The following is a 27111-nucleotide window of genomic DNA, read 5'->3' on the forward strand; positions in this document are numbered from 1 at the left end:
AAAATAGAGACAAAACAGTGGCTAACCAAGAGGAAATTTCTGAGATGATGTCAAGTAGAAAATAACATTCTCCATCCTGCTAAATGGAACAAAACCAGTGCAGTTATTGTGGCCAAAGCACAAAAGACTAGGAGCCAGTGGCCCTAGGGAGGTGGAGAAGAATGCATTAAGCAAGGTAGACTTCACTCTGGGAAAGGTGGTGCTGAAAATGCAGCATGAGGATGGCAGGCATGAAGCAAGTGAGAGTACAGTATGAGTCTCAGGTGAAGGCACTGAATGAGGAAATAAGACCAAAGGCCACATGTCCAGGTACAGAATAAAGTGCAGATGTGGAATCCATGAAACATAACTAGGGAAGGGCTGCTGTTCAGCTCCAGCAAAGTTGAATGAGAGGAGCAGTGAGGGAGGTGGGGAAACATCACAGGAAGAGGAGCAAATTAGCTAAATGTTTCAAGGAAGAGGGGGCAGTCAGTACTGCAAGACACTGAGTTATAAAAAAAAAAAGCACCCAAAACACTAAGGATGTGACTGGAGGAAGGATGAAGAATGGGGTCAGAGCCCAGGTGAACATCAATTAAGAAACAGATGGATGCAAGGAATCAAGAGTGGTTAGGCAAATATTTCTATGGGCAGAAGTTTGATAATAATGAAAAAACAAAAAAAAGTGCAATTTTTGGGGGGAGGGCAGAGTGGGAAAAGAGTTTTCTTCTGTTTACAAAAGAGGCATCCCTTGGTTACTATAGGGGGTCCAGATCCAGTTACAATGGAAACATTGATCACACAATGAAGACAAGAAGTAAGCCTTATTGTAAATTCACTGAGAAGCCAGGCCCTTGGCCCAGAAGGGGAGAGGTCACCAAAGAAAGGAGACAGGTAAGAGGAGAAGGAGACGAAGGGGGCTTTTCCGGTCTTGGAAGCTGGTGGAAATGTCCTGTCTCTCTTCTGCAGAAGGTTGGAGGTCATACAAAATGCTGAGGGAAGCATCTGGCAGCTGAAACATGGAGACTAATGAATGAGTAACAGAAGGAACAAACCTTGGCTTTGGACAGTGACAGATGGGCCTTTTACTACTTAGCAACCTTTAACCTTAGACAAGCTACTGTATGGGCTTCCTGAGTCTCAGCCAGTTGGAATAGACCGATTGAGCAATTACTGTATAGTAGCAGTGTGCTAGAAACAGGTAATGGTAATTGGGCAATATCCTTGAAGTCAAGGGCTTCATCATCTAATGGGAAACAAAGGGGGATTAGACAAAATTAACACATCACAGAAAGTGCTAAGGTGAAGAAAATCATGTGTTCCTGTAGCACCAAAGAGACATTCCACTCCAAACCACAAGGGTTAGAAACAGCTCCCAAGGAAAGAACTGCCACAATTAGCTTGCATAGATTGATCTAATTATCACAAATTATCACATAATCTAATTTGTATAAAGTAAGGCCACCCCATAATAGGGCTTCCTCAAGACCCAGCTATTCCACTCCTTGGAATATACCCAGAAGATGCTCCAGCACACAACAAGAAAATTTGCTCAGCCATGTTCATAGCAGCCTTATTCATAATAGCCAGAACATGGAAACAGCCTAAGTGTCCCTCAATAGAAGAATGGATAAAGAAACTGTGGTACATATACACTATGGAATACTATTCAGCTATTAAAAACAAGGAATTCCCGAAATTTGTGGATAAATGGATTGAGCTAGAAATGATCATAATGAGTGAGTTAACCCAGAAGCAGAAAGACTAAAATGGTATATACTCACTTATATCTGCATATTAGCCCAAGGGGCATGTCCCACGAAAGCCTTCACTTACCAGGAAACTGAGACAGAGGAGAGGACATTCTAGTGGGACTCTAGATGAGAGAATCATGGGAGAAAGGCAAAGTAGAAGGACCCAGAGGGTCCTAGAAGCCTACAAGTAGAACATTATGATAGGCAGATTTGGGCCCAGGGGTCCCGCTCAAACTAAGGCACCAGCCAAGGACAATACAGGCGGTAAACCTTAAGCCCCTACCCAGATCTAGACAATGGACAGAACACTCCCCACAGTAGAGTGGAGAGTGGGATATGACTTTCTCACATACTCTGGTGCCTCACCTTTGACCATGTCCCCTGGAGGGGGAGACCTGGTGGCACTCAGAGGAAGGACAGCAAGTTACCAAGAAGAGACTTGATACCCTATGATCATATAGAGGGGGAGGTAATCCCCCTCAGGAACAGTCATAGGGGAGGGGAATAAGGGGAAATTGGGAGGGAGGGAAGAATGGGAGGATACAAGGGATGGGATAACCATTGAGATGTAACAAGAATAAATTAATAAAGGAGGAAAAAAAAAAGTAAGGCCACCCCATATACACAGCCACACTCTAGCTGTCACAATTGAGCTTTGACTACTATCATATGATAACACATAACTGACTGGGACACTGTTTTCTGCAGGATTAGCTTCCCCATTTGACTCCCAAAAGTAATGTCTTGAGTGATCACCAGATCTCCTTCATGAGAACCAAATAACCAAGTCTGGTTCCACTATCAGTACCTATACCCCATGATGTAGCAGAAAAGCTATTCCAAATCCGTTTTCCATCCAGCTATGTCCATCTTAATTTCCTACCATAATGGGAATGTTACCTAATGATATGAGTCCATAGGTTGCTAGAAAACACTGAGCTACGGGTACCATGATGAAGGAAATAAAGTTTAATTTAAATCAATTATTAAATTTAATTTAAAAGCCACATGTGCCCAGAGAATATTGTATCAGACAGCCCAATCCAGTCAATGCTCACTAAGATGAGGTGGAGTTAATCCTCGTGACACAGGAAAGTCATTCTGCCTGGTGTCCTGAGCCCACCACTCTTACTGCCTTTTAGATTGATGGAGCGATTCAGCTTGAAACCCTTTGCCAAGGAGTCATATTTATAAATCTTACCTAGTGCAATGCCACGTGAAAGTCACTTTGGAGTAATAGTCCTTTAAAGTGGAGCAGGACCCCAGGGCGCACACACTTCAGATCCATATTTCAGAGGCTTAGAGAAACGACTGTTTTGTTTAAAACACTTATGGGCAGGACTGAAATATGCTGACCTTCGTCCATGTTCTGCACCGAGAAATTCAATCTTTATGTCACATATTCTGATGGCTCATTGAGACCAAAATTAGCAGCATTCCACAGGAAGCTTCATAGTCACTAACTCATTGAAGATTCCGGATAGGATATTATTGCTTTTGTGGCCTGATGTTTACGCCTAATGACCTAATGAGCATACAGGTTCTTGGAAATTAAGCAGGCTGGCCTGGTGGGGACTGGCAGACTGTATACACATGCCCTGGCTGTGGTAGGCATCTGCTACTCCACTCTTGACCAAATGTGGCTGTAGGAGCCTGCTGGATATTACTACTGCGATGTCTGTTTGAGAAATCCAGATTTACATAGACACTCCCTAGATGTTGAAATGTGAGGGCACTGTGTAGACTAAGCAAAATCTGTTTTTGAATGGCTTCAACTCCCAGTGTGTACCTTCTATAACATGGACATGCAGAGTTTGAGTAACTGAAAAGTAAAGCTTCAATAGCGCCCACTGTTGATAGTGTCAGTGCATACCCACACACAACAACTGACAGGGCCTCGATTTCAACTACATAGAAAAGCTTTCTCAAAGCCTGAAATGTGCTTGAGTTATGGCCCTGGAACAAGAGTTGTTGGCACAAGAGCTGGGACAGTACCCGGGAAGAGCTGGTCCCTGACATCTGAGATTTGGTTCTCTGTGCAAACTCCAGAGTTCCCCCCGAGGAATGGAATCTCTCAGCTACAATGCTTGCTTCTTTAACGGCTTACCTCATACTGACTGCCTTTGTTTGCCTACCTCACTTCCCCACTGCATGTCCATATTTCAAAGGGTCACCCTGAATAAAAGCTTGAGGTTGACCGCTGGAGGAATTCAGTCAACAGCGAAGCTTGTTTCAGCATTTTGGTGGGTTTTTTTGTTCCATTTCTCTCTTTAACTATGAATCATGTAAGGCTCAAGCCTATGAGAAAGTCGTCACATATCTAAGGTTGCATTGACTCTGGTATTCTAATATCTCAATATTCAAAATATAGTACTGAAGCTGCTGTCCTCTCTCGCATAATGAAGCCATGCACAAGGAACAAATGTTCGTCTAAAAATAGAATCCATTACGTACAGCAGCACAGTCATTAGTTTCTTAGTATAGCAACTAGTTCTGCCTCATAAAACTTTTCACTGAAGCCTTCATTTCACACAGGTGCACTGCTTGCCATGGTGCGGCTATCATTTCCAGACCAGGGAGCCGAAGCGGGGTTCTGCACACAGCTGGACAGAAATCTCATGCAGAATTACTCTCACCCTGTCAACATCCCTCGCAGAAGGCAGTGAAAGCAAAGAACCCCTATGAGAGAAATGTGTATTTCTCTCCACCCATTTGTAGCATCTAAAGATAACTAAAAGGCAAGCTTCCTACCACACATGAAAGCTACCCACCTTTCCATGGTTTCCTTGGTTGCGTGTGTATGGAAGGAAAAAGAAAATCCTTATAAACTGACAAGATGTGATATGATGTTGCAATTTAATAAAGAAATCGTCTTTGCAGATAAAAGATTAGTTATAAAATTAAATAATTATACAGGGCTTGGGTTGTCTTTTCTTTTTGTTGTTTTGTTTTGATGTTTTTTTGATGGTTTGGTTTGGTTTGACTTGGTTTGGTTTGGACTGGTTTGGTTTGGATTGGTTTGGTTTGGTTTGGTTTGGTCTGGTTTGGTTTTTTTATTTAGTTGTGCTAAATATTGACAAGAGTCTTGTAATATACTAACAAGTACTCCGTCACTGTTACAGCCTGAGAGCTTTAAGGCATTCTTCATAGCACGTTTCCTTCTTCGAAAGGGAAGTTGGGGCTGGAGAGATGGCTCAGAGGTTAAGAGTACCATCTGCTCTTCCAAGGGTCCTGAGTTCAATTCCCAGCAACCACATGGTGGCTTACAATCACATGTAATGAGATCTGGTGCCTTCTTGTGTTAGGCAGGCACATGTGTGGGCAGAATACTGTATAAAAAAATAAATCTTAAAAAAAAAAAAAAACAAATAAAAAAACCCAAACCAAAACAACAACAACAACAACAAAAGAAGAGCTCCATGGGGGTGGGCGGGAAGGAAGTTGATTTAATTGTGTCCCTTTACTTAATCTAGCAAATGAACACAAAGGAGCATTCGCAGGCTTGGATGCAGACATTGGGAAAGCACAGGACACAGGGATAACACCTGAGGATTATGGGGGATAGGAAGCTATTTTATTTTAATTAATTATAACAAAAAATCCTATTCGATCTTGAATATTAAGAAACATTCTGAAAATGCTAGTAATTTCCTGCCTTAATAAAGACAATATAAGGAATGTCATCCAATCATATTAAAATAATGCAGAATCTTGCCAGGCCTATGGGTGACTGTTCATGCCAAGGTTTGCTCCTGATGAAAAGTAGGCCACGGCACAGACTGCCAAAGCAGTGTGTACACAACCTCTAAGTTTGATGAATTCATTGGTAATGTTCTTCTGGGCTGTGTGGTACAAACAAATGAGGAGCTTTAAAAAAATAAAGTGCACATCACATAACATCTCAGGAAGCAGAATGCCTGTGGGTGGGGCAAACAACCGTGCTCTTTGTAACTCTCCAACAATTCCTAATGTTCAACCTAAGTTGAGAATTCTTCATACTCACTGCCTTTTCTTGGCAAATGCACTGTGCCTATTAAAGAGTCTTTAGTCAAAGAAATCGGAGGAGGAAAGTCGTAAATATAAACAACCTAACACATTAATCAGTTTTTTAAAACATAAAGTGTGCAAATTTAGGCCATATGGCCAGACTGCCCTGCCTTGATTCTATTTCTGACACATAACCAAAGGTCAGTACATTACCTCTGTGTGCACTTAAATTTACTTGCTTATAAATGGGGATAATTATAGCACTGACCTTCACTGGCTTATGGAAATGATTAAATAATTTATAAATTGTTAGAACAGTTAAGTAGCTTGTAATCTTTATATATTATTATATATACAAAAATACATATTTCCATATACAAAATGTTTATATAAAATATAAAACATTATATTACATAAAATAATATATTATGAAATAGTACATGTGTAATATAGTATTATATTATATGCATAATATACAAATATCATAGCACATAATAGAACATATAATATATTGTGTAATACTATATATATTATAATACATATTATGGGTATGCATTTATGCATATATACAAATCATAAAAGTTCAATGGAGCATAATGCATACTCTGTATTTGCCATAAATATATAGTATGAAAGCTATATATTTATATATTTAAATATATAATAATGTAAAAAATAAATCTCCATATTATATTATATTTTCCCTTCTCTATCTTCTCTATTATATTACACATGTATAATATCACAGTTGTGTTTGCTATTTTTTGTGCTATTGAAAGCAATAAAAATAATGAATTGATACAAGCAAATAAAAATACTTAAAACAAACATTTCCCCAGACTTGACTTTGTATGTGAATAATGGTTTCTCAATAAACTTCAAATATTGCATTTCCTTTTAAATTATTTAAATAAAATAAAAATAATGAAACATGAAAAAAATGGAACAAAACAGTTAGGTTACTTGCTTTCGTCTTGTTTGTGTGGTAGTGAATGCTTTCCAAATGAAGATCTAAATTTCATTCTACCAAAATACAAAGAGAGGCTTGTCCTGCTGATTACCTGTAGAAAGAGCTCGAGGGAGCCCATGAGTAGGGTCAAACAATCTTGCCTTGGCAAGAAAATGAACCACAGAAGAACCAAGAGCATTCAGTGTATCTAAGGCATCTGCAGTTCAAGCAGGCTGGCACAGCAAGGCCAATGACTGTCTCCATGAACGGAAGTGAAACTGTAATCATCATACAAATGAATTTCCTCCACATACTCTCCCAATTCAATACCTCAAATCATATTTCTATAAAAAAGGATTGACCCCCCCTTTTAATAGCTTCATATTCATGGTATGGAAAATATCCCACTTCATTTCTAAGACTGAGTAGAGCTAAATATAAACAACACATAAAACCAGGCATTTTATTACTAGGAGAATACTGAATTTAGAATTGAGGCCAGAGTTGCCACCTTATTTCTAGATTTCAGTAATCACGTGTGTGTTGCTATTGTTATTCCCACACAGACACACAGTAACACTGGCATAACAATCCTATCATACTGGAAAGCAACTGCAAAGAAACTATCAGGATGTTACTTCACCATAACTACAGTGACTTTAAAATACACTTCAAGAAACTGTACTTCAATTCTATCAAAAGGTCGTGACTCAGCGCCCACCAAGGTTTTCTAAAAGATTCCATTCTAACAACAGTACACTTTAGCTGGGTCTACAAATGCTAAGCTGAAGTAACACCTGACTTTCTTGTGCTAGCCAGTGTTTATGGAAGTGAAAACTGAGGGGAGGATCTGGAGGTGAGAAGACAGTGTTGATAGAAATGGAACCTAATGAGAAATTATGCTGATGAGTAGGAAGATTGCCTGTTCCTAGCAATCTGACTCCTGGTGTTTTTCTTATGCTCAGAAACACCACAATCCTAACTGCTGTTTGGATGAGAAACGATTCCTGGTACCAGTATAACTGTGATAATCCTAAAACGATTATCTTAGGGAAAAGACACGGGCAACAGTGCAGCATCCAAGTCTCCTGGAGGATAATAATACTACTTTCTCTTATAAAAGACCTCTAAATCATCTTAAAGCTTATTCCATAAGATGCTTCAAATCCCCTACGGTCTAAAACCTTCTACCTATGATGGAGCGTTTATTAGTGAATATCCTCAGAGGGAACATCTTCCTGCAAATAAATCTCTTCTTTCGCCTTCCATGGCTCTGTTCCCAAAACATTATGAAATACATAAACAAACATCTTGTTTGCCCAACAAGCCCCAAGCTTCAATGCTCTAGATCAAAGGAGCAAAATAAGCCTGAATAGAAAACAGGTCACTGTTACCAAGAAGAAGAAGAAAGGGAACGAAAAATGCAAACATACATAAATGGTCACTTGGCTTTCAAAGCAGCACATTTACAGTCCCTAACAATGCATTAGGAACAACTGTGCAAGCAGAGATTGTTTACAGCAAAAGTCCCCACAAAGGACTGGGTGTTCACAGAGTGGCAGCCACGATGTTATTGCTCACAGGGAACCTCCAGACCCACCCTACCTAACTCAGCAATACTTTTCTTCAAATCAGTTAACAATGAAGTGAGTGGGCAAGTGGGCTTTATTCCACAGAAGTGTTTTAGAAATTAAAAGTCATCATGCACTTCAGAGTTTTCCTACCTAGAGAGGTGGTATATGTGTCCTATGTACCCAGCAGATCTCGTTGGTTAGGTGGGGATACTGGCTGGACACAGATCGGGTTCCTATGGAAGGGCAGGGAGTGGGTGGTATACTTGGAACTGATCCTTTCTGTCTCGTTGACAGCAGAAATGGAAAGGCAGAGGGGAGAGGAAAGCACTGGTCATGGGGTAGGGTTATCAGTTGGTCTGCAGTGAAGACTGCCCTGCTTCAGATGGGGCCGGGGGAACAACGGCAGTGCTCACACAACTACATCACATCAACTGTGATGCTCGGTAAGGTGACTCCATTTACTGTTTCAGCCTTTTAGAAATGTCAACAAACGAAAGCGAGCAAACTTCAGCCCTTAACTTATAATTGCATCTTTATGTTCAAGCATGCCATCACTTCTGGAGCACTTGGTGAAAGAAAAGTCAGAAATGATGCTTCTGGCATGCAGTAGACACATGTCTCCTAAAGAGGAAGCCCACTGCCAAGTGCCTCATCCTGAAGCATGTGCCCACCATTTTTTATGGAGGCCAGGCTGGTTTTTCATAGGCGATCACATGGTTCTTTTTGTGAGGTTTATGATTCATCATCCAAAATATTTCTTAGCTCTGGACTTCTGTTTTAAAAATATCACCGCAGCTTATGTAAATATTTAACTTTCAAACTTTTCATTTGAACTCTGTATAGAAATCTCAGATTACAAGAGAAGGGTATCTACAGTTGGCATTTATAGAAGAGTCAGTCGTCAGCACTCTCTCCGAGGGGCTCACGGGCTGTCTCACACAGTTCTAGAGGATGAAAGAGCTGCAGGTGGAGCAGGTAGCAGAGTCAAATCCCTCCTAGGCAACTTCCCAGGAATGACTGAGTATGCACATATAAATGTATGCCTACAGTCTACATCACAGAAGGGAGGAGGGTGCTTGCTCAACCAGAAAGGTAACTGCAAATGAAGGAGCAAATGGTAACCAAGAAGTCCATAGGCACTCACACTTCAAGCTATTTAGGTCAGGAGTAACAACAGAGTGTCAGCACAGCCCAGTTGCCTCTGCAGTCCCATGTGCCCTTCAAACACTAAGCCAGGAAGAAGGCCCCAGGGCAAACAGTGCTGTGGAGTGCTACCCACTGGTTACAGGTAGAAAGTGTAGGGAGCCACCAATCCACAGAGCAACCTATAGGAAGAAATCAAATGAAGAACTCTGTCTCATGCCATTCATCAGTGTCCATCACATGTGGATTCCAAACCTCAATGAATAGTAATGATAGCAATAAGATGATGAGTCAGGGAAAAAAATGAAACAAAGAAAAGTTGAAAAATTACTTCATCAAAGTTTCAAGCTTTAAGCTATCTATTGTTATGCATTAATTAGATGCTTGGGAATTCAAGACAAGCCACAGACAGAAGAATGTGTTTGCGAGATTCACTACAGCTAAAGAAGCAAGAAGCATCAACACCACAGCAGGGCATGTAGTAAATAACCCAGAACAGAAATGGCCAGGAATGACTGAAAATACACTCAGTTTCCTGGCAAATCCAGTTAGGGCAGATTAAAACATAGATACAATAGTTGCATCACTCAGGCAAAAGTTGAGATGTTTCCTAGCAGTGTTGGTTGGGGGCATGAGAAAACAGTCTCGCTCACATAAAATTATGTAGGCACTAACAATGGTGCAGCCAAGGACTACAGCTTTCAAGCAGCAATGGTACTTGTATTTCTCTTAGAGAATCCCTGATCTGCACACCACAAAGACAAAGCATTAGGCTGGCCATGACTAGGAGGTTGTCCTGTTGCCCCAAATGAGAAACAAACACCAAGACTCTGTCAATGGGAACTTTATCATGAAGTAAAAGTTTGCAATCCAATATGAGAAGACAACAGCAGAAGTTAAAAGAAGGGGTTGATTCATCCATGAACATCTCTAACATACTCTGAGGGTAGATTCATCCATGAACATCTCCAAGCTACTCTGTAGGTAGATTCATCCATGAACATCTCTAACATACTTTGGCGAGTCAAAGGCTAATTTTGAAACAGAAAAAAACCCACAATAACAGGATAAAATGGATTTGAACAAAACAAAATGCAATATTTTCATAGTTGTGCATTTCCAATGCATGAAGGAAATCCAGGAATAAACCAGAAAGATGCTATACATTCCTGGTGGAAAAATGAAAGAAACAAGCAAAACACACAACTAGGATTGAGAGTGTCAGATCATGTTGAAGACATTTATACTGCTTAATTCTATTACTAAAAGAAAATATATATGTGCTTTCTGCATTTTTAAAAATGTGCATCAAACTATGGTAGTAAAGAGCCCTTCATTGAAAATGCATGGTTCCCCCCTCTGATTCCTTCTTAAACCATATGTACTTGTTGTCCCTTCCCCAAGGCTCCTATTTTAGAAAAAGAAGGAAGAATTTACTGAAGTTTCTTGAGCTTCTCAGATCTGAACTGAAATGGTTTTATTTTTACACCAAACTTGGCACAGAATCAGGGCATCCTGTGGCACATTCTAGACAGGACTTTGAGAGTTCTTTTATGTTGACCCTTTTCTCAGATTCTCATGGTTACGTGGAGTTCTTGGTTAGCACTTCCTGTTATGACTGCTAGTGTCCATGTGGTAGAGCCGAATGAAGATAACCTCTTTGGCAGTTGGGGTAGACAGGAACTTCTTCTCACTCATGACTTATAAATAAACACATCCTACTTACATACTCCACACTTATACCAGAAAAGCCACTGTGCTGAGAACAAAATAAGCATATTCAGTAACTAGTTTTTGCTAATTACATTCAATAGGATTTATAGAACCAACAGTAAGAAAAATGGTCAAAATAAGTCCGGGAATGGAACAAAGTATGAACATTTATCTCTAAAAGTGATGTTCACATTCATCTGCTTCCACTAACCCAAATATTGGGTCAATGTTTCACTAGACACATTTCAGTTCTCTAAAAAATGCCTGTTCTGGTTTTCAATTCTGGAATCTATCATCTGTGCTGTCTGTCTTCTTTATCACTTATCATTTCTATGGTGACAAGTCAAAGGAGTGGGTTGGGTAAGGCAGCATTGCATTGTCTGCAGAGAGGAAGCCAGCAGCTTGAAATCAGAGGCTCTGGTACAGCTGTGGTGCAGCCATGACAAGAAGAAGATGTACATTAGACACCATGAATGTGAGGCATTCCAGAGCTGTGCAAGGCAAGCTCTTATAACAAGGCTCTACTGAGGGGCTCTTAAAGCACTCACCTGGCCTGGAAGCACAAGAGGCTTCCACTGATTGCTAATGTGCTTCTACACATGTTTTATAGATCAGAGGTAATGTATCTTGGGGAAATAGCACAAAGAGACAAGACAACTTACAATAAATTTCAGCGCAAGCTTCCCAGTCATGGAAAACAAATACATGAACTCAAATGGTAACCTTGAAAGAATCATATTGTTTTCTGAGGTCTCTATAACCCAGATGGCAGATTCTGAAGTCTCGTTGCAAAAAAAAAATACTTTAAACAAGTATTCTTCAGAGGAGCATCATGAATTCACCACTCACCCTGGTTCCTTCAAAGGATCTTATGCACAAACTCAACTAAAACCCTGGCATGCTGCCCTCTGTTTGTGTGCACAGTTTGTCCGGCCAGCATAGACTCTAATGCATTGTTTACAGTCGTCCAAGACCAAAAAGTGGATACATCACTTGATCTGGTTCCAAGACTGGGCTGAAAGCCAGAAAGAAAATGACAAACTTGAAAATGTGGTAAGTTTCAATTTCTTTTATTATTATTTTCTTAAATCCTCTCATCTTTTCAAGTTTAAGACATATGATCACTGACCAAAAAATAAACTTCCAAACTGATAAATGGCTGAAGGATGACTTAGAGATCTAAGAAGGAAAAAGTAAAATTTACCATGTTTTTGACTAAGATTAATATCTGTAAGAGGGAAAGCAATAAAAAGACAGAAAAAAAAATCCCCTCCTCTTTACCCCATTATTTGTCCTGTTGGTTATAAACAGCATTGTGACCAAGAGAAAAAGGCTGGTATAAAACACTCAAAGCCATTCATGCCACTGAAAATACACCTGGGTTAAAATAGTGGGCTCCAATACCAATAGAGACACACCAAAGAGCCTTTTGACCCCCTTCTCTTCTTCAGGAAAAGAAATGTTTATGATCAGTCTTCTAGTGGAGCTTAACTGAGTTGCCATGAATTATTTAAAAACCCCAAAATATCTTCTGGTGCTTTTATGGAAATTTGATTTACAAGTTGAAAAAAAAATCAAACTGACAGTTTGGTCTCTTGTACAAGTACCCAACCTTTGGAAATGCTCTAGGCATTATAAATAAATCTTTCACAAATATAGCTGTGACTGTTCTAAAAATAATATTTAGGAGTGAAAAAAAAGCTCTTTTAAGCCATTGTTTTATACATAACAGCAGGAAACCAAAAAGAATGACAAAAACAATGTGATTAACACACCCAGTAACAAACATGAACATTAAGTATGAAATCTTACCCACCTATAATTTCTGACACTGGCCTAAGTTCTATACTTTACTCTTACATCTATGCCTTCGAAGCTTCCAGAGCAAAACACACATAGTAAATGTAACTCCAGGACCATTAGGATCAGCACCATTAGAATAGAATTTGCTTTTTGAGAGATTGTGAGCTGGCCGATTCAGAGCTGGCCTGGAGACTAGATATTAATTTTTCAGCAAGGAAACATTTCTGAGAAGGCCCACAGCTCTCATGATGCTGCTGCCCAGGCCAGTTATGACCTGAGTTCACAAGTGCAGAAGGCTGCCCAAAGCACACCATAAGATCACTTACTATAGGACTTTGGATACTTAGAATCTAGCATGGTGTTTGAAAACTAGTATTTGAACCCCACTGAACAGTAACTGGGGAGTCTCTAGTTGGTCTAATAGTCTTCTACTGGCATACCTATCCTATTGATGTAAAAACGTATTTAGCAATCTTGAAAACAACAGTGTACTTCTTCAGATGTCAGAACTTAGAGGCCAAAATATTCTATGTGCTGGGCCTCTTAGGTGCCAGTGATTCTTGAAATAATAACCACTTCCTATGAATATTCTTGTCTAACTGCCCATTAAACCTCAAATAAATCTTATGGTCTGAAGATGGCGTTTAATAATTCAGTGTGGTATTGTCAACTGGCTTTATAAGAACTGAGCTACTGTGGGAAGATTCTTGAAAACTCAATAAAAAAAGGTCAAAGGGAGATTAGCTTTAATTTTTTAATTCTGTTCTAGCTTTACACTCTGTTGTTGTGATAAACACCATGACCAAAAGCAACTTGGGGGGAGTGGTTTATTTGGGTTATGGTTTAGAGTATATAGAAGAAACCAAGAAAAACCAAGGCAGGAATTCAAGGAAGAAATCTGGAATCAGGAACTAAAGCAGAGTCCACAGAAGAACACTGTTTAGTGGTTTGATCCCAGGCCCAAGTTCTCCTACCTTTCTTACATTGGCAGGCCCACCTGCATAAGGATGGTACTGCCTACAGTAGACCTGACTGTCCTACATCAATTGTAAGTAGTAAATATCCCACAAACATGTTCACAGAACAGTGAAGGAGGCAATTTCTCATCTGAGGCTCCCTCTCCTAGATGTGTCAAGTTGACAACCACAATTAGCCATCACAAACATGAAGAAAAAAATTATCAAGAACAAATCAGGGTAGTACTAGAAGAATTATAGCCTGGGGAGAAGGGGGCGGGGGACAAAGCCTGACTGTTTAGTCTTTGGTTGTTAAGGTCAAAAGGAATTTTCTCATCATCTTTCTTCATTGTGCACTGAAAGGGACTCAAGTCAATAAAAGTAAAAAATCATATTTGCCATCAAATGCAATCCGCAAGCACATCATCTTGACTTAAACAGAAAATAATAATTATTCTAGGATCTAGTGAATCCACCACTTCACACAAGCATCTATAAAAGGTCTGAAGGCCTTTCAGCTTAAGTCTGGAAGCAGAGTCGATACATACCCTGCAAAAGGTCATCTGTGACACGGGTAGACACACAAGGTAAACCAACATTTGGGAAGTAACCAACAATACTATAAGAAAGACATCTTATCTCTTACCTTATTTTGATCTGTCCAGTAAAAGAAAAATCCCTGAGGATCAGTCCTCAAAATAATAGGGGTAACAATGGTGGAGTCCTAGAAGATGAAAGAAGAGAGCATGCACATCAATTCATGTCCCCGTGGGAAGCTACTGAGGAACCAATAACTTATACGTGATTCTTCAAGGCTACCAATTATTAAGAAAAAGTTTCAAAGTAGATATGGTAATTTTTCATTAACTAATTTATTTATGTTACACCCAGATCACAGTTTCCCCTTCCTCCCCTTGTCCCAGTGCTCCCTCTCCCCTATGCTCTTCTCCCTTTCTCCTCAGACACGGGGAGCCCTCCCACGGATATCAACCTGCCTTGGCATATCGAACTGTAGTAGCACTAGGCTCATCTTCTTCTATTGAGGCTAAGCAAAGCCATCCAGTTCAGATAAAGGGATCTGAAGGCAACAGAGCCAGAAACAACCCCTGCTGCTGCTGCTGTTAGTGGTCCCCTAAGAGGACCGAGCTGTACATCAGTTACATATGTGTAGAGGGCCTATGTCTGTCCTATGCATGCTCTCTAATTGGTGGTTCAAGCCCTATGGAGCCAGGCTAGTTGGTTTATTAATCAGACAACTGATGTGATGGCTCATGGGGAGCTGAGTTTGAATCCCTAGAACCTACAGGAACCTAAGTATGGGAATAGACAACTGTAATACCAATGTTCCTCAGGCAATACACGAGGTAGAGACAAGAAAATCTCTAGAAGCTTCTGGGCCAGCACCTTGGTATAAATAGTGGGAAAAAACAAAGAGGTTCTATTCCAAAGACGGAAGAGAGGCAGGGCTTTCCAGTGCTGTCCTCTGACCTCACTCAAACACCATGGCACATGCAAACACTTGCACACACACAATCACATGCACCAAAAGATCATCAGACACAGAACTGACAGAGTTAAGCAAATATGCTACCTAACTTGAAAAGAACGAGAGTAATACATGCATTTATTAAGTTGAAATACTTGGCACACTTTCTGTTAGAAAACTATATTTAGATCCCCAAATAATGTTAACACTAACCATCATCACGTATTTCATATAATTAAGGTTAATTAAAATCCATGCTTGAGGATAATATTTTAAATTACATTTGCTCCATAAAATGATTTTTAATTGTACCAAAGAGAGTAAGCATAGCATTTGGGCATTGCTGTTTCCAAGGTAGCAGTAAATAAGTCCATCTTTTACATATTTGGAAAGGTTCATATGAAACTGTTGAAGATTTAAATTCCATATACTAGCCTAAAACATCATAAACAAAATAGTGCTCTGAATTTAATGCATGTGTGTCTACGAAGCTAGGTGCTGTGCATTGTGCCGTAACAGCGGACATTGCTGTGATGTGTGCTGTTTTCCTGGCAATATTCAAAAGAATTACTTTTTGCACACACACAAAGACATCAAATATGGATTTATAAACTTCGTGTCAAACTACATCATTTACTCTTCCCTTTCCTCCCCTCAAGCGCTTCTCTGCCCCTTCACTCCAACTTATCCCAATTCAAATTCATGGACTCCTTTCCATTACGTGTTATGCATATATGTAAATGCAACCCATTGCGTCCATTGGGTGTTACTTGTGTGTATATGGTTTCAGGGCTGACCACTTGATATTGGATAACCAGTTAAGGGGCTCATCCCTGGGAAAGACTAGTTCTACCCCTCTTAGCAGTCACTAGTTACCCATAGTTCTTTGCATAGAGGTGTGGTCCCCTAAGAGGTCCCCCTCGCACATAACCATGTTAAGGGATAAACTAAAATATTCTGGCATTTGCCAAAAGTACATTTTTCTTTTTTTTTACTCTTTTGAGATCATCCCTACACCATTTCTTCCTCCCCTTTCCTCCCTCCAAGCCTTTCCACATACCCGTCCCTTCTCTTCTTTCAAATTCATGTCCTCTTTTTTCATCAATTATTGTTACATGCATATATTTACATACATGTACATATATTCCTAAATATAAGCTGCTTGCGCTAAATAACGTTACTCAAATGTATATTTTCAGGGCTGATCACCTGCTACTGAACCACTGGTTGTTTTCTTCCCCGATGACCATGATCTCTCTCAACAATCCTTAGTTGTCTGTAGTTCTTTCTGTAGGATTGAAATGATTTCTCTGGCACTTTGTTGTTGTTTGTTTTTAAGATTGTATTTTAATTACAATATTTCTCCCTTTCCTCCAAACTATCCCATATGTCCCTACTCATTCTGTCTCAAATTCATGCCTCTTTTTCGTCAGGGGTGTGTGTGTGTGTGTGTGTGTGTGTGTGTGTGTGTGTGTGTGTGTGTGTGTGTATGTGTATGTATGTGTGTGTGTATATACATATATATTTTTTGTATATATGATTTAACTTTGGTAAGTGGTATATACCAAGAAAAGTATGGGGGTTTTTTTTGTTTTGTTTTGTTTTGTTTTGTTTTAAGATTTCCCTATTTGGTGGAGTACAGGTTTTTAACTTATGCTTTTATGATTCTCTGGATTTCTTCAGTGTCTGTTATTATGTCTCCCTTTTCATTTCTAGGATTTCTTCAGTGTCTGTTGTTATGTCTCCCTTTTCATTTCTAATTGTTAGTTTGAATAGTCTCTCTGACTTTATTTAACTTGAATAAAGTTTTATCAATCTTCGTGATTTTCCTCAAAAAAAAAAAACAACCCAAAAAAACGCTGTGTATTGTTTTTGTTGTTTCTATTTTATTGATTTCAGCCCTGAGTTTGATTGTTTCTTGCCATCTACCCCTTTTGGTTGTGATTCATTCATTTTGTTGTACAGCTTTTAGGTGTGCTCTACCTAAAAGATCAATAGTATGAGATCGCTCACATTTTGCTAAGTAGGCATTTAGTGCTATGAACTTGCCTTTTAGAACCACTTGCACTGTGTCGCATAAGTTTAGGTATGTTGTGTATTCATTTTTATTCATTCTAGGAAGTCTTTCTTCCTTCATTTCTGCCTTCACCTATTTTTCATTGAGGAGTGAGCTGTTAAGTGTCAATGAGTTTGCAAGCATTCTATTGTTTCTGTTGTTATTAAGTAGCTCTATCATATTCATAAAAGCTATTTTAAGGTCTTTCTTTTGCGTTTCAGCTATGTTGCGATACTCAGGGCTTGCTGTGGTAGGGTTTCAGAGCTCTGGTGCATACATATTGTCCTAGCTGTTATTGATTATGCTTTTATGTTGGTGTCTAGGCTTCTGCATTTGGGAAGATTGTCATTCTGGGTGCTGCTATTTGGCTTTGTCTTTTTTGGAGTGGGTGTTTTGTTCCTTGGTTTCTCTACCGCTCTGCTTCTTAGCAGAGTGTGTTGACTTTTTGTTGCCTGGTAGAAAAGTCTTCTGGGATCCTGACAGGCATGGCCACTGGAGGTTTCAGGGAAACTGTATTCCAGGTGTTGGGAGCTGACACTTAGAATGGGGAATGGGAAGATGGAGAGGACCCACAGGGGGAAAGAAATCAGGGTGTTCCACTTGCATTTGCCTAGTCCCCTGGAATTGTGGTAGAGAGTGAGGATAGACTACCACAGTGGTCTGCTACAGAGCTGGGGATGAGAAAGGGGGATTGGACTTGGAGGAATGGAGGGGGGGAGAAAATCTGCAGTTGGCCTACCTGCTTTTCCTGTGTGTTTCTAGGGAATGTGTGCTGGAGTTCGGGCAGGGATAAAGCAATGAGTGGAGAGAAGGGAAGGTAGGAGGGGGAGATCTATGTAATCCTAATCCGCTGGAGATGGGGACACGGGGCAAGGGTAGCCTCAGCAAGTCGTCTGCTGCAGAGCTAGAGACAAGACCGGAGATGTGATCTAGAGGAGAGGAGGGAATAAATGAAGATTTACAGTTACCCTGTCTGCTTCCGTGACTGTATTCCACTTTAAAACAAAGCAAAACAAAACAGTTTTCATTTATATCTCAACTACATCAAATCCTAACCTCTATGTAATCAAAAGAAGTTGTAATGAAAACTTATAGAGATCTTCCAGAGAGATCTCTGCAAGTTTTTATTGTGTGTTCATAGTGGGTAGACTAGCAATAATGGATTTTCATTTCCCTGTTAGTTTAATTTTAAGCGGTCAGTGCGGGAGGCTGCCCACTTGATTTCTAATGCACCCCATCCCCTTTCACAGGTACTCACTGTGCAGGGTCCTAAAGATATGCATCCAGGAAGGTTGCAAAAATCAAAGAGGATGATTTTAGTGAAGCACCTATCCAAACACATTCATGTCATATAAGGATGTTTGCTATCAATATCAGCACATTTCAAAACAAATGTTGGCCTATGACATAATGTAAAAGTGCATGCTGCCCAAGCCTGGGGAACTGAGAGTGACTCCGGGAACCCACACATCCCCAGAACCCATGTATGAAGCCCTGGATGCGGTGGCACAAATCTGTAATCTCACATGCCTGTTTCGAGGTTAAAGACACAGAACTGGCCAGAAGCTCACAGGCTAGCTAGCCTAAAGTACTAGCCAAGAGAGACACTGAGCTTTAGCAAGGTAAATATTTAAGAGCATGCATGTGTGGACACACACACACACACACACACACACACACACACACACACACACACAGATAAAAATGTACTGAAAGATTAAATGTTGAATTATCTTGATGTGCATTTTATTGCATTTTATTGAGTAAAACTAATATAACACACAATTTGCCATTGCTAAGCCCATAGTTGAATGGCACTGCATTTACAAACACTCGTATTACTATGCCAGTGCCACCACCTACAGAAACACTTCAGCTTCCCTAATGGAAGTGCCACACCCATTAGACATCGCATGCTACTCCTTCCCTCTACAGCTCTGGCAACTACCACTCTACTTCCTGTCTCAGGGAATTTGATTACTCCACGTGATGCTTATAGATGGTAACATACAAAGGCATTCTCTCCTGCCTGGCTCATTTCACTTAGCAAAACGCCCTCCGTGTTCATTCCTGCTGTAGCACTGTCCAGTAGCCTTTCTTTTCAAGGCTTCCATAATATAGATGCACCATTTTTTATTATCTACTCGTCTTTCAGCGGAACTTTGTGTAGTTTGCTTTGGTAGCTGTGAATAATGCTACTGTGGATAAAGAAGCATGGATATATCTTTGAAAATCTAATTTTAATTGTTTTAAGTGGATACCCAGAAGTGGAACTGCTAGCTTATGCAGTAGGTCCATACTTAATATTTTGAGGCAATCACCATCCTGTCTTATTCTGGTGTTCTTTACATATTCTATTTTTTTTACAAATTTTTACATGTGTATTTATATTATGTGTATGGGTGTTTAGTCTTCATGTATGTCTGTCAACCACTTTTATTTTATTTTATTTTATTTATTGGACGTTCTAGTCCTGGTGTTCCAACAGTTGTGAGCAGCCATGGAGGTGCTGAAAATCAAACTGGAAGAGCAGTCAGTGCTGTCAGCCACTAAACCTCCTCTCCAGCCTCTTTCCACACATTCTTAACATACAGCTTGACCATCCTCTTTTAAGGGGCTAGAGAGATGGACCAGTGGTTAAGAGTAATGGCTGTTCTTACGAAGGATGCAAGTTCAATTCCTAGCCCTCACATGGTAGCATATAAGTGTCTGAAATTCCAGTTCCACAGTATCTGACACCCTCACACTGACAAACATGCAGCCAAAACACCAATACACATAAAATAAAAATAAATGAAGCATTTTTTTAAAAAATCATCTTTTAAAAGAATTTCACTGATGCACACAACTTCAGAAGGAAAATTTCAAATTACTTAAAATTTAAATGTCAAAAAAAGAAGACACTTGAAAATAGAATTTGATCTTAAAGTGCAGGAATAATTCAAAACGTTTTAGGCATCTGTGAGACTACATGCTTGACAGTTCACAGAAGCATTCGCAGCCGTGTTCCATCACCTGCTCTCTTTAAAGTGAGCAAAACAAAAACCCTGGTGAGCTGCACACAGTACTTCCTCTCACTCCCAGACCAACTGGAATTAACCTGAAGGTATAACATCATTTTCATGTCACCTCCTCCTTCTATAAGAGCAATGGACAAGATTCCAATATAAAGATCTTGATGACAATTGATTGCGAGAATCTTAAAAATCAAATATTAAAGTTGAAAGATGACATTTACATGCTGGGTCTCTGTATTAGGCCTCTTGGTTTATCTCGGATACTGCCAATTCTCCTTTCTTTGTTCCCTTCCTGAGCCCATACTTGGGTGCAGGTGGTCAGTTAGTGATCACTTGTCTCTGCTTCATGTCCACTTCCCCCATAATCAGCACAAACACTCCAGGACCAAGTGGAATTCAGCATTCTTGGCACTCAAGGCATGATCTGACTCAGAAATACACAAATCTTCATTTCCAGTTCCCTTTGCTACATAACTGTAAAAGTCTGTATTCATGCAACTCAGCCAAGATGTTAAAGTCAACAGCCAGAATATGTGCCTAGGAGTGATGTCTGACATACATGGTCCCAAGGGAATGAAGGATGCAGTATGAGTCTTAGTTGGCTAACTAGAGTTGAGCCAACTCTCAGAAGGTATCATAGTTTTTTATTAACCCATTTCTTCTCCAGTTTGATTCCTGTCACTGTGATAAGCACAATGACTTAAGCGACTTGGGGAGGAATGGGTTTTTTAGTTTACAGGTTACGGCCCATCACTGACAGAATCCAAGCCATGAACTCAAGGCAGGAACTTGGAGGTAGAAACTGAAGCAGAGGACATGAAGGAATGCTGCTTACTGAGTTTCTCCCCAGCTCTCATCCAGCTTGCTTTGCTATATAACCCAAGAGGCCCTGCCCAGGGGTGGGATCGTACAGAGTAGGCTAGGCTTTCCCACAACAATCATTAATTAAGAAAATGTCACACAGGTTTGCCTACATTCAATAAAATGGAAGAATTTTCTGAATTGAGATCCTCTCTTTCTTTTTTAATATATTTTATTAATTTATTCATATTACATCTAAATTGTTATCCTATCCCTTGTATCCTCCCATTCCTCCCTCCCTCCCCTTACTCTGTTCTCCTATGACTGTGACTGAGGGGGGCCTCCTCCCCCTGTATATGCTCATAGGGTATCAAGTCTCCTCTTGGTAGGCTGCTATCCTTCCTCTGAGTGCCACCAGGCCTCCCCATTCCACTCCTTGGAATATACCCAGAAGAAGCTCCAGCACACAACAAGAAGATTTGCACAACCATGTTCATAGCAGCCTTATTCATAATAGCCAGAACATGGAAACAGCCTAAGTGTCCCTCAGTAGAAGAATGGATAAAGAAACTGTGGTACATTTACACTATGGAATACTACTCAGCTATTAAAACCAAGGAATTCCCAAAATTTGTGGAGATCCTCTCTTTCAAGATGACTTTAGTATCTATCCAGCATCTATCTAGCATCAAAAAACACCAACCAGCACAGCACAGCGTTCTTGGATTTATTATTATTATTATTATTATTATTATTATTATTATTATTATTATTATTATTATTATTATTATTATTATTCCTCCATCAATATAAACAGCATGAGAATTCCATAAGATGATAGTTTTAAAATGTGCAGGAACACCAGATGTACTGAGTTGTAAAAATGGATTGCTGGACTGTTTCCATGGAGTCACTAATAAGGGACTTTTTTGCTATGTGCAAGATGTAGTTTGGGAATCCACACGTTTAATAAGTTCACAGAGATGCTGATGCTGCTGGCCCATACTTTGAGAACCACAGTGGTGAGGTTCTGAGTTAGGAAGACAATGACAACCTAAGGTGACATTCCTTGGGTACTGCCCACTATTTCAGGTGGCGGGAGTTGGGGGTGGGGAAGGTTTTCTGGCCTTGAACTTACCAAGAAGATCAAGCTGGATGGCTCGTGAGTCCATGGATCTATCTCTATCTGTCACACACATATGTATCTATCCATAAACACATAAGAAGTCTCATGCGAATCATAACATATTTCTAGGAGAAGCGCAGCTGCAAATACTGATGGCAACACCAAAGAAAGTGGGTTTTCTTTTCTGACAGTCCCGTCTGGAGATTTTCCATGCTTGTAAGCTACTCTTTACCTGGGTCAGGGAGGCTACGGGCTGACCTGTGCCTCCTTCTCCTGCAATACGAAGACCTAAAAGCATCGCCTCATTTAGAGATAAGGGTCTTCAAAGATATGAATAAGTTTGGAAGTCTTCAGGGTAGGTGATAATTCAACGTGACTAGTATGCTTGCAACAAGAAGAAGATGAGGACGCAGAAACAAATATAGGAGACAGATGGAGGAACCTGTCCTCCATAAACTCAGAAGAGGGACCTTGGGTAAACCCTTCCCTCTGGCTGAAAGAAGAAAATAAGCTTGCTAAAATTCCACACTTCCAGTCTCTAGGACCAGAAGGGAGGTTTCTGTTGAAAATCTCTGCTACTTTGTTGTGGAAGCCCACATAAATTGATAGGAAAAGTACCCTTAGCCTCATGAGTAGCCTCAAGCACCAGGCCACAGACCCCATGGCTCATTCCTCGGCACATGTCTAAGGTATGTTGACTGAGGTCGGCTACACCTCTGTCTTAATAGTCACTCTCATGCCTTCTTGCTATTCCAAAAGAACATGTGACTAGACACGTGCACTTCCAAATGCTGTAAAATCAACAGAAAAAACAAAAGAGTGCAATGGTCCACAGGGATTGCCCAAGATTTATATTAGGAAGTGGTAGAGAGAAAAATGATGGTAAATGTACACTGGGGTGAAAAAAAGTTATGCAAAAGGAAGGAGAATACGGAGACAGAGACAAAGCGTAATCAACACAACTCTGAATATGAAATAAAAGCATAACAAATTTAACCCATTGCTTTTCTCCTTACCATGACTAAATATGCAACAAGATGTAACATGGAAAGACCTTTATTTGAGCTCATGGTTTGAGTTAAGATAGTTTTTTGTTTGTTTGTTTGTTTGTTTGTTTTACAGTGGAAAAGCATGTGGCTCTCAGATCTGTGGTGGTCAGAGAGTATGGTACCCAAATGCCCATACCTCAGAGAATCGAGAAGCAGAGAGATACAGGGCAGTTGGCAGGAGAACAGATGTATAACTCTCCAGGCCCCCTCTCATATTGATCCACTCAATCTTGGGAGGTCCCTTCCCTAAGGTTTCACAACCTTTCCAGTCGGCACCACCCGTTGTGGACCAAATGGTCAAGCACATAAGTTTGTAGGGGATATCTGAGGTCATGCTCTAACAGATGAGAAAGCAGAATGCTAAATTAGCATCAGTGAAGCAGGATTTCCATGCACATCATCATTGATGAGTCCTTTCCTCCAGGGTTGTACGTAGACTGAAATTTCTCCAAATAATGAAATGTAGCGAACTAAGAAGCTTTGCAACAGAGTAGAGAAGCAGCCAGGCACGGATGGTGCACACCATCTAATCCCAACACTCAGGGAGGCAGAGGCAGGCAGATCTCTATGAGTTCAAGGCTAGCCTGGTCTGGTCTACAAAACCAGTCCAGGACAGCTCAGGCTACACAGAAAAAAAAACTGTTTTAGAAATGTAGTGGAAGTTTTGGATATGTTATGTAAACAAATTCTTGTGTTGATGCCAAGTGTTGGGATGTGAAACTGCCTTTAACAGCCTCATGAAAGGCTGGGAACTACCTCCTGTGTGTGTGGGACATGAGGTGGGGGACATGATCTTTGGCAGCTAGAAAACATCCTTGTGCAGACTCTGAGAGTGTATAATTAGGAGCCCAGAGAGAGCGAGAGAAGTCACTTCAAGATCTTCCTAGAGAGAAAAGCTCCAGAAGACTCTTTGAGAAGGCTACTTCTGATTTGTTCTGCTGTTGCTGCTGCTCTTTGCAGTTGATCTGGACCACTGGAATCCTCATGACAAAGAGTGGAATCACCCCCAAGAAACTGAGTCTGAAAAGGCCTTCATCCCCTCTCCCTACTCACGTTCTTCCTCTCCTACCTAGCGCTGGTGGTTTAGAAGGGAGTTGGAGAACTCACTTTTCACTGAGAGGTATAAACATTCCTTTTGACAGAACACACAGGAAAAGCAGAAGCAGGAGTCTTTAAACACCATGCAGCGTATGTCAGACACTGAACTAGGGAACAAACAAACCAAAAAAATCCTAGACCCCTTTGATCAACCTAGATGCTTATTATGCATCATATATATCAGATGGGAAAACTAATCATTTCAATATAGTTCTGGTGGCTATCAAGTAAGCATTCTATTTGACTTTAATTTACCATGATTTTGAATTAATGATGTTGAGTATCTTTTTAGTATACTTACTGGCTAGCAACAATGCGACGGGAGGGATTTAGGGAGGGACAGAGGCAGGAGAGGGGCTTGATAGGTTTTAAATCTGTTAAGAGCAGAGCATGTTATTTTAGTCAGTGGTTCTCAACACGGGGCAGTTTTGTAACTCAGGGGACTCCTGGCAATATCTAGAAACAGTTTTGAACATCACAAGTCTAGCATCTACTGGATCAAAGCCAGATACGCTACCAGGAATCCTACAATACAAGCGGGCCGGAACTTCACAGCAAAATAGTCCCTGGCCCCAAATGTCAGTATTGTACACACTGAGAACCATGGGTTTAATAGCTTCCTGTTGACTTTATGTTGTAAAAACTTGCCAGGCCAAAGCACCAGACTGCCAGACTCTTGCTACCACACAGCAGTATTTGAGCCACACTCTCCACTTGCTTATTCCGCCTTTGCCCTTCAGAGTCCTGTGATTTGGACTCCTGTAACATCTCCACATCCCCCTTCACGGCTGAAACACATCCTGTTGTCATGTTAACTCCTACATAGCACCCTGGTCTTCTCATTAATAGAATTTCTCAAAAAGAAATTCCTTCAATGCTTCTCATAAATATCTGTATTTTTTTCTGTAACAACACAATTAGAATGAAATGATAGCCTGCCTGGGTTAATATCTATCTCCTCCACTTGCATATAAACTCCATCTGGACAAGGAAGGAGCATTTATCATCATAAATGTATAATAACGTTTGAATATCTTTTCATATGTACCAACATGTTTTAAAGCATAAAATTAACTGTGTGAATGGATGTGCAAAAAGGCAAAAGAAGATGCTGGATAGATTCCAAACAATATCAGTTGGGGTTGGGAACCTGCATTTGTGATAAGCCATGTCAAGAAAAACTTCAAAGCAGCGATTAAACATCTCAAACCAAGGATGAGGGCATAAACCAGGCTTTGGAGTGCTGAGAAGGACCAAGCAGGTGGTAAGAAAAGAGATGGGAGAGTTCAGGTTACCTTCTCAGGAAAAGAACAGCTGCACTCTCGGGGCTGGAGATGCAGCTCAGTTGGCAGACCGCGTGCCTACCGTGCCTAGCACAACGTTAATCGAGAACTGTGCTGCAGGACCCTAACCCCAGCTGTCAGGAGCTAGAGGCAACAGGATCAGAAGTTCAAGGGCAAACTCTGCTAAAGGTTTCGATAGTTTGCATAGTAAATGTAACCTAGAAGCTCATGTGTTAAGATCTGTAGCCCCAGAGTGGGGCTATGAGGAGTTGATTGAGGCTTCAGAAAGGAGGGACCTATTGGAAGATGCCCAAGACACACACTCTCTCTCTCTCTCTCTCTCTCTCTCTCTCTCTCTCTCTCTCTCTCTCCTTCTCTCTCTCTCTCTCTCCTTCTCTCCCTCTCTCTTAAGAAGAAGATGCAGTTTTTCTCCTGATAATGATACAAGTTGCCTTGTCCAAAGGAATAGGACCAACCTATCACACATGAAACCTCTGAAACTCTGAGGAGAACTAAATTTCCCACACACCCCCAGTAAGCATATGATCACGTTATCACAGATATTTGGTATTATAATGGAGAGCTGACTAATGCAAGCATATTGATTGGCATGGTATGTTCTTAGACAAGATTCCACAAAAGAGAAACAGATAGAATCAGAGGGACAGGTGCGGTGGATATAATAAAGAAACCTAGACTCTGAAATGCCCAGGGAAAAAAAGGGCTGTTAGGTGGAGAAGGTGGGGGTGCTTCTAGGAGCAGGAGCTTAGAGGAAGGTGGGAGCTGGTCCAGGTACACATTGAACTAGGAGTGGGAAGGGAATTTAGTTAGCCAAGGACTTTACTGCATTTGTGCAGAGTAACTGATGCAACTGGAAATTTGATTTTAAATAGAAATTTAAATCAATAGGCCTAGATTTGTTATTTCCTCATTTTGGCAATACAGGTAATATAACTTCCTGTCTGTGAATCATTCTCACGTCAGAATGTTTTCATATAAATCAGTCTTTTATTTCCCACATCTAGGAATTCCTTTAAGGGTGGTTTTCACTGGTTATATGAATGAGCATCTCTTCTAAGAAGCAAGAACCTATGGTGACAGTCAAAAATACAAGTTAGCCTGGGTATCAGGTGCCTGTGAGCCCAGCACTTGAAAGGAGAAAGCAGGGGGACCATGAGCTCAAGTCTACTAGCAGCTACCTAGTGAGTTCAACGCAAGCCTGGGCTTCAGCCAAAGGCAGCAGGACGTTGTCAGGCAGGGTTTAGTGGGACAGAAACCTTGCTGGGATTTGGAACACAGTGCAGGTCAGTAAACACTTGACAGAACCAGTGCAAAGG

The 27111-nt window shown here is 40.5% G+C and overlaps 1 protein-coding gene across 2 annotated transcripts in view; it reads right to left on the minus strand.

The window, feature by feature from the left end:
• The window catches only part of PLCB1 (phospholipase C beta 1), a 679674-nt gene that overhangs the window by 642234 nt on the left and 10329 nt on the right, over window positions 1–27111 (minus strand). For both annotated transcript variants that reach the window (XM_084776840.1, XM_084776841.1), the window contains exon 2: window positions 14505–14582. In XM_084776840.1, the coding sequence (XP_084632966.1) occupies window positions 14505–14582 (78 nt within the window). The remainder of the gene's footprint in view (window positions 1–14504; window positions 14583–27111) is intronic.

The sequence above is a fragment of the Acomys minous genome (assembly GCF_964271855.1).
Source record: "Acomys minous genome assembly, chromosome: 3".
In the NCBI taxonomy this organism is placed as follows: Eukaryota; Metazoa; Chordata; class Mammalia; order Rodentia; family Muridae; genus Acomys; species Acomys minous.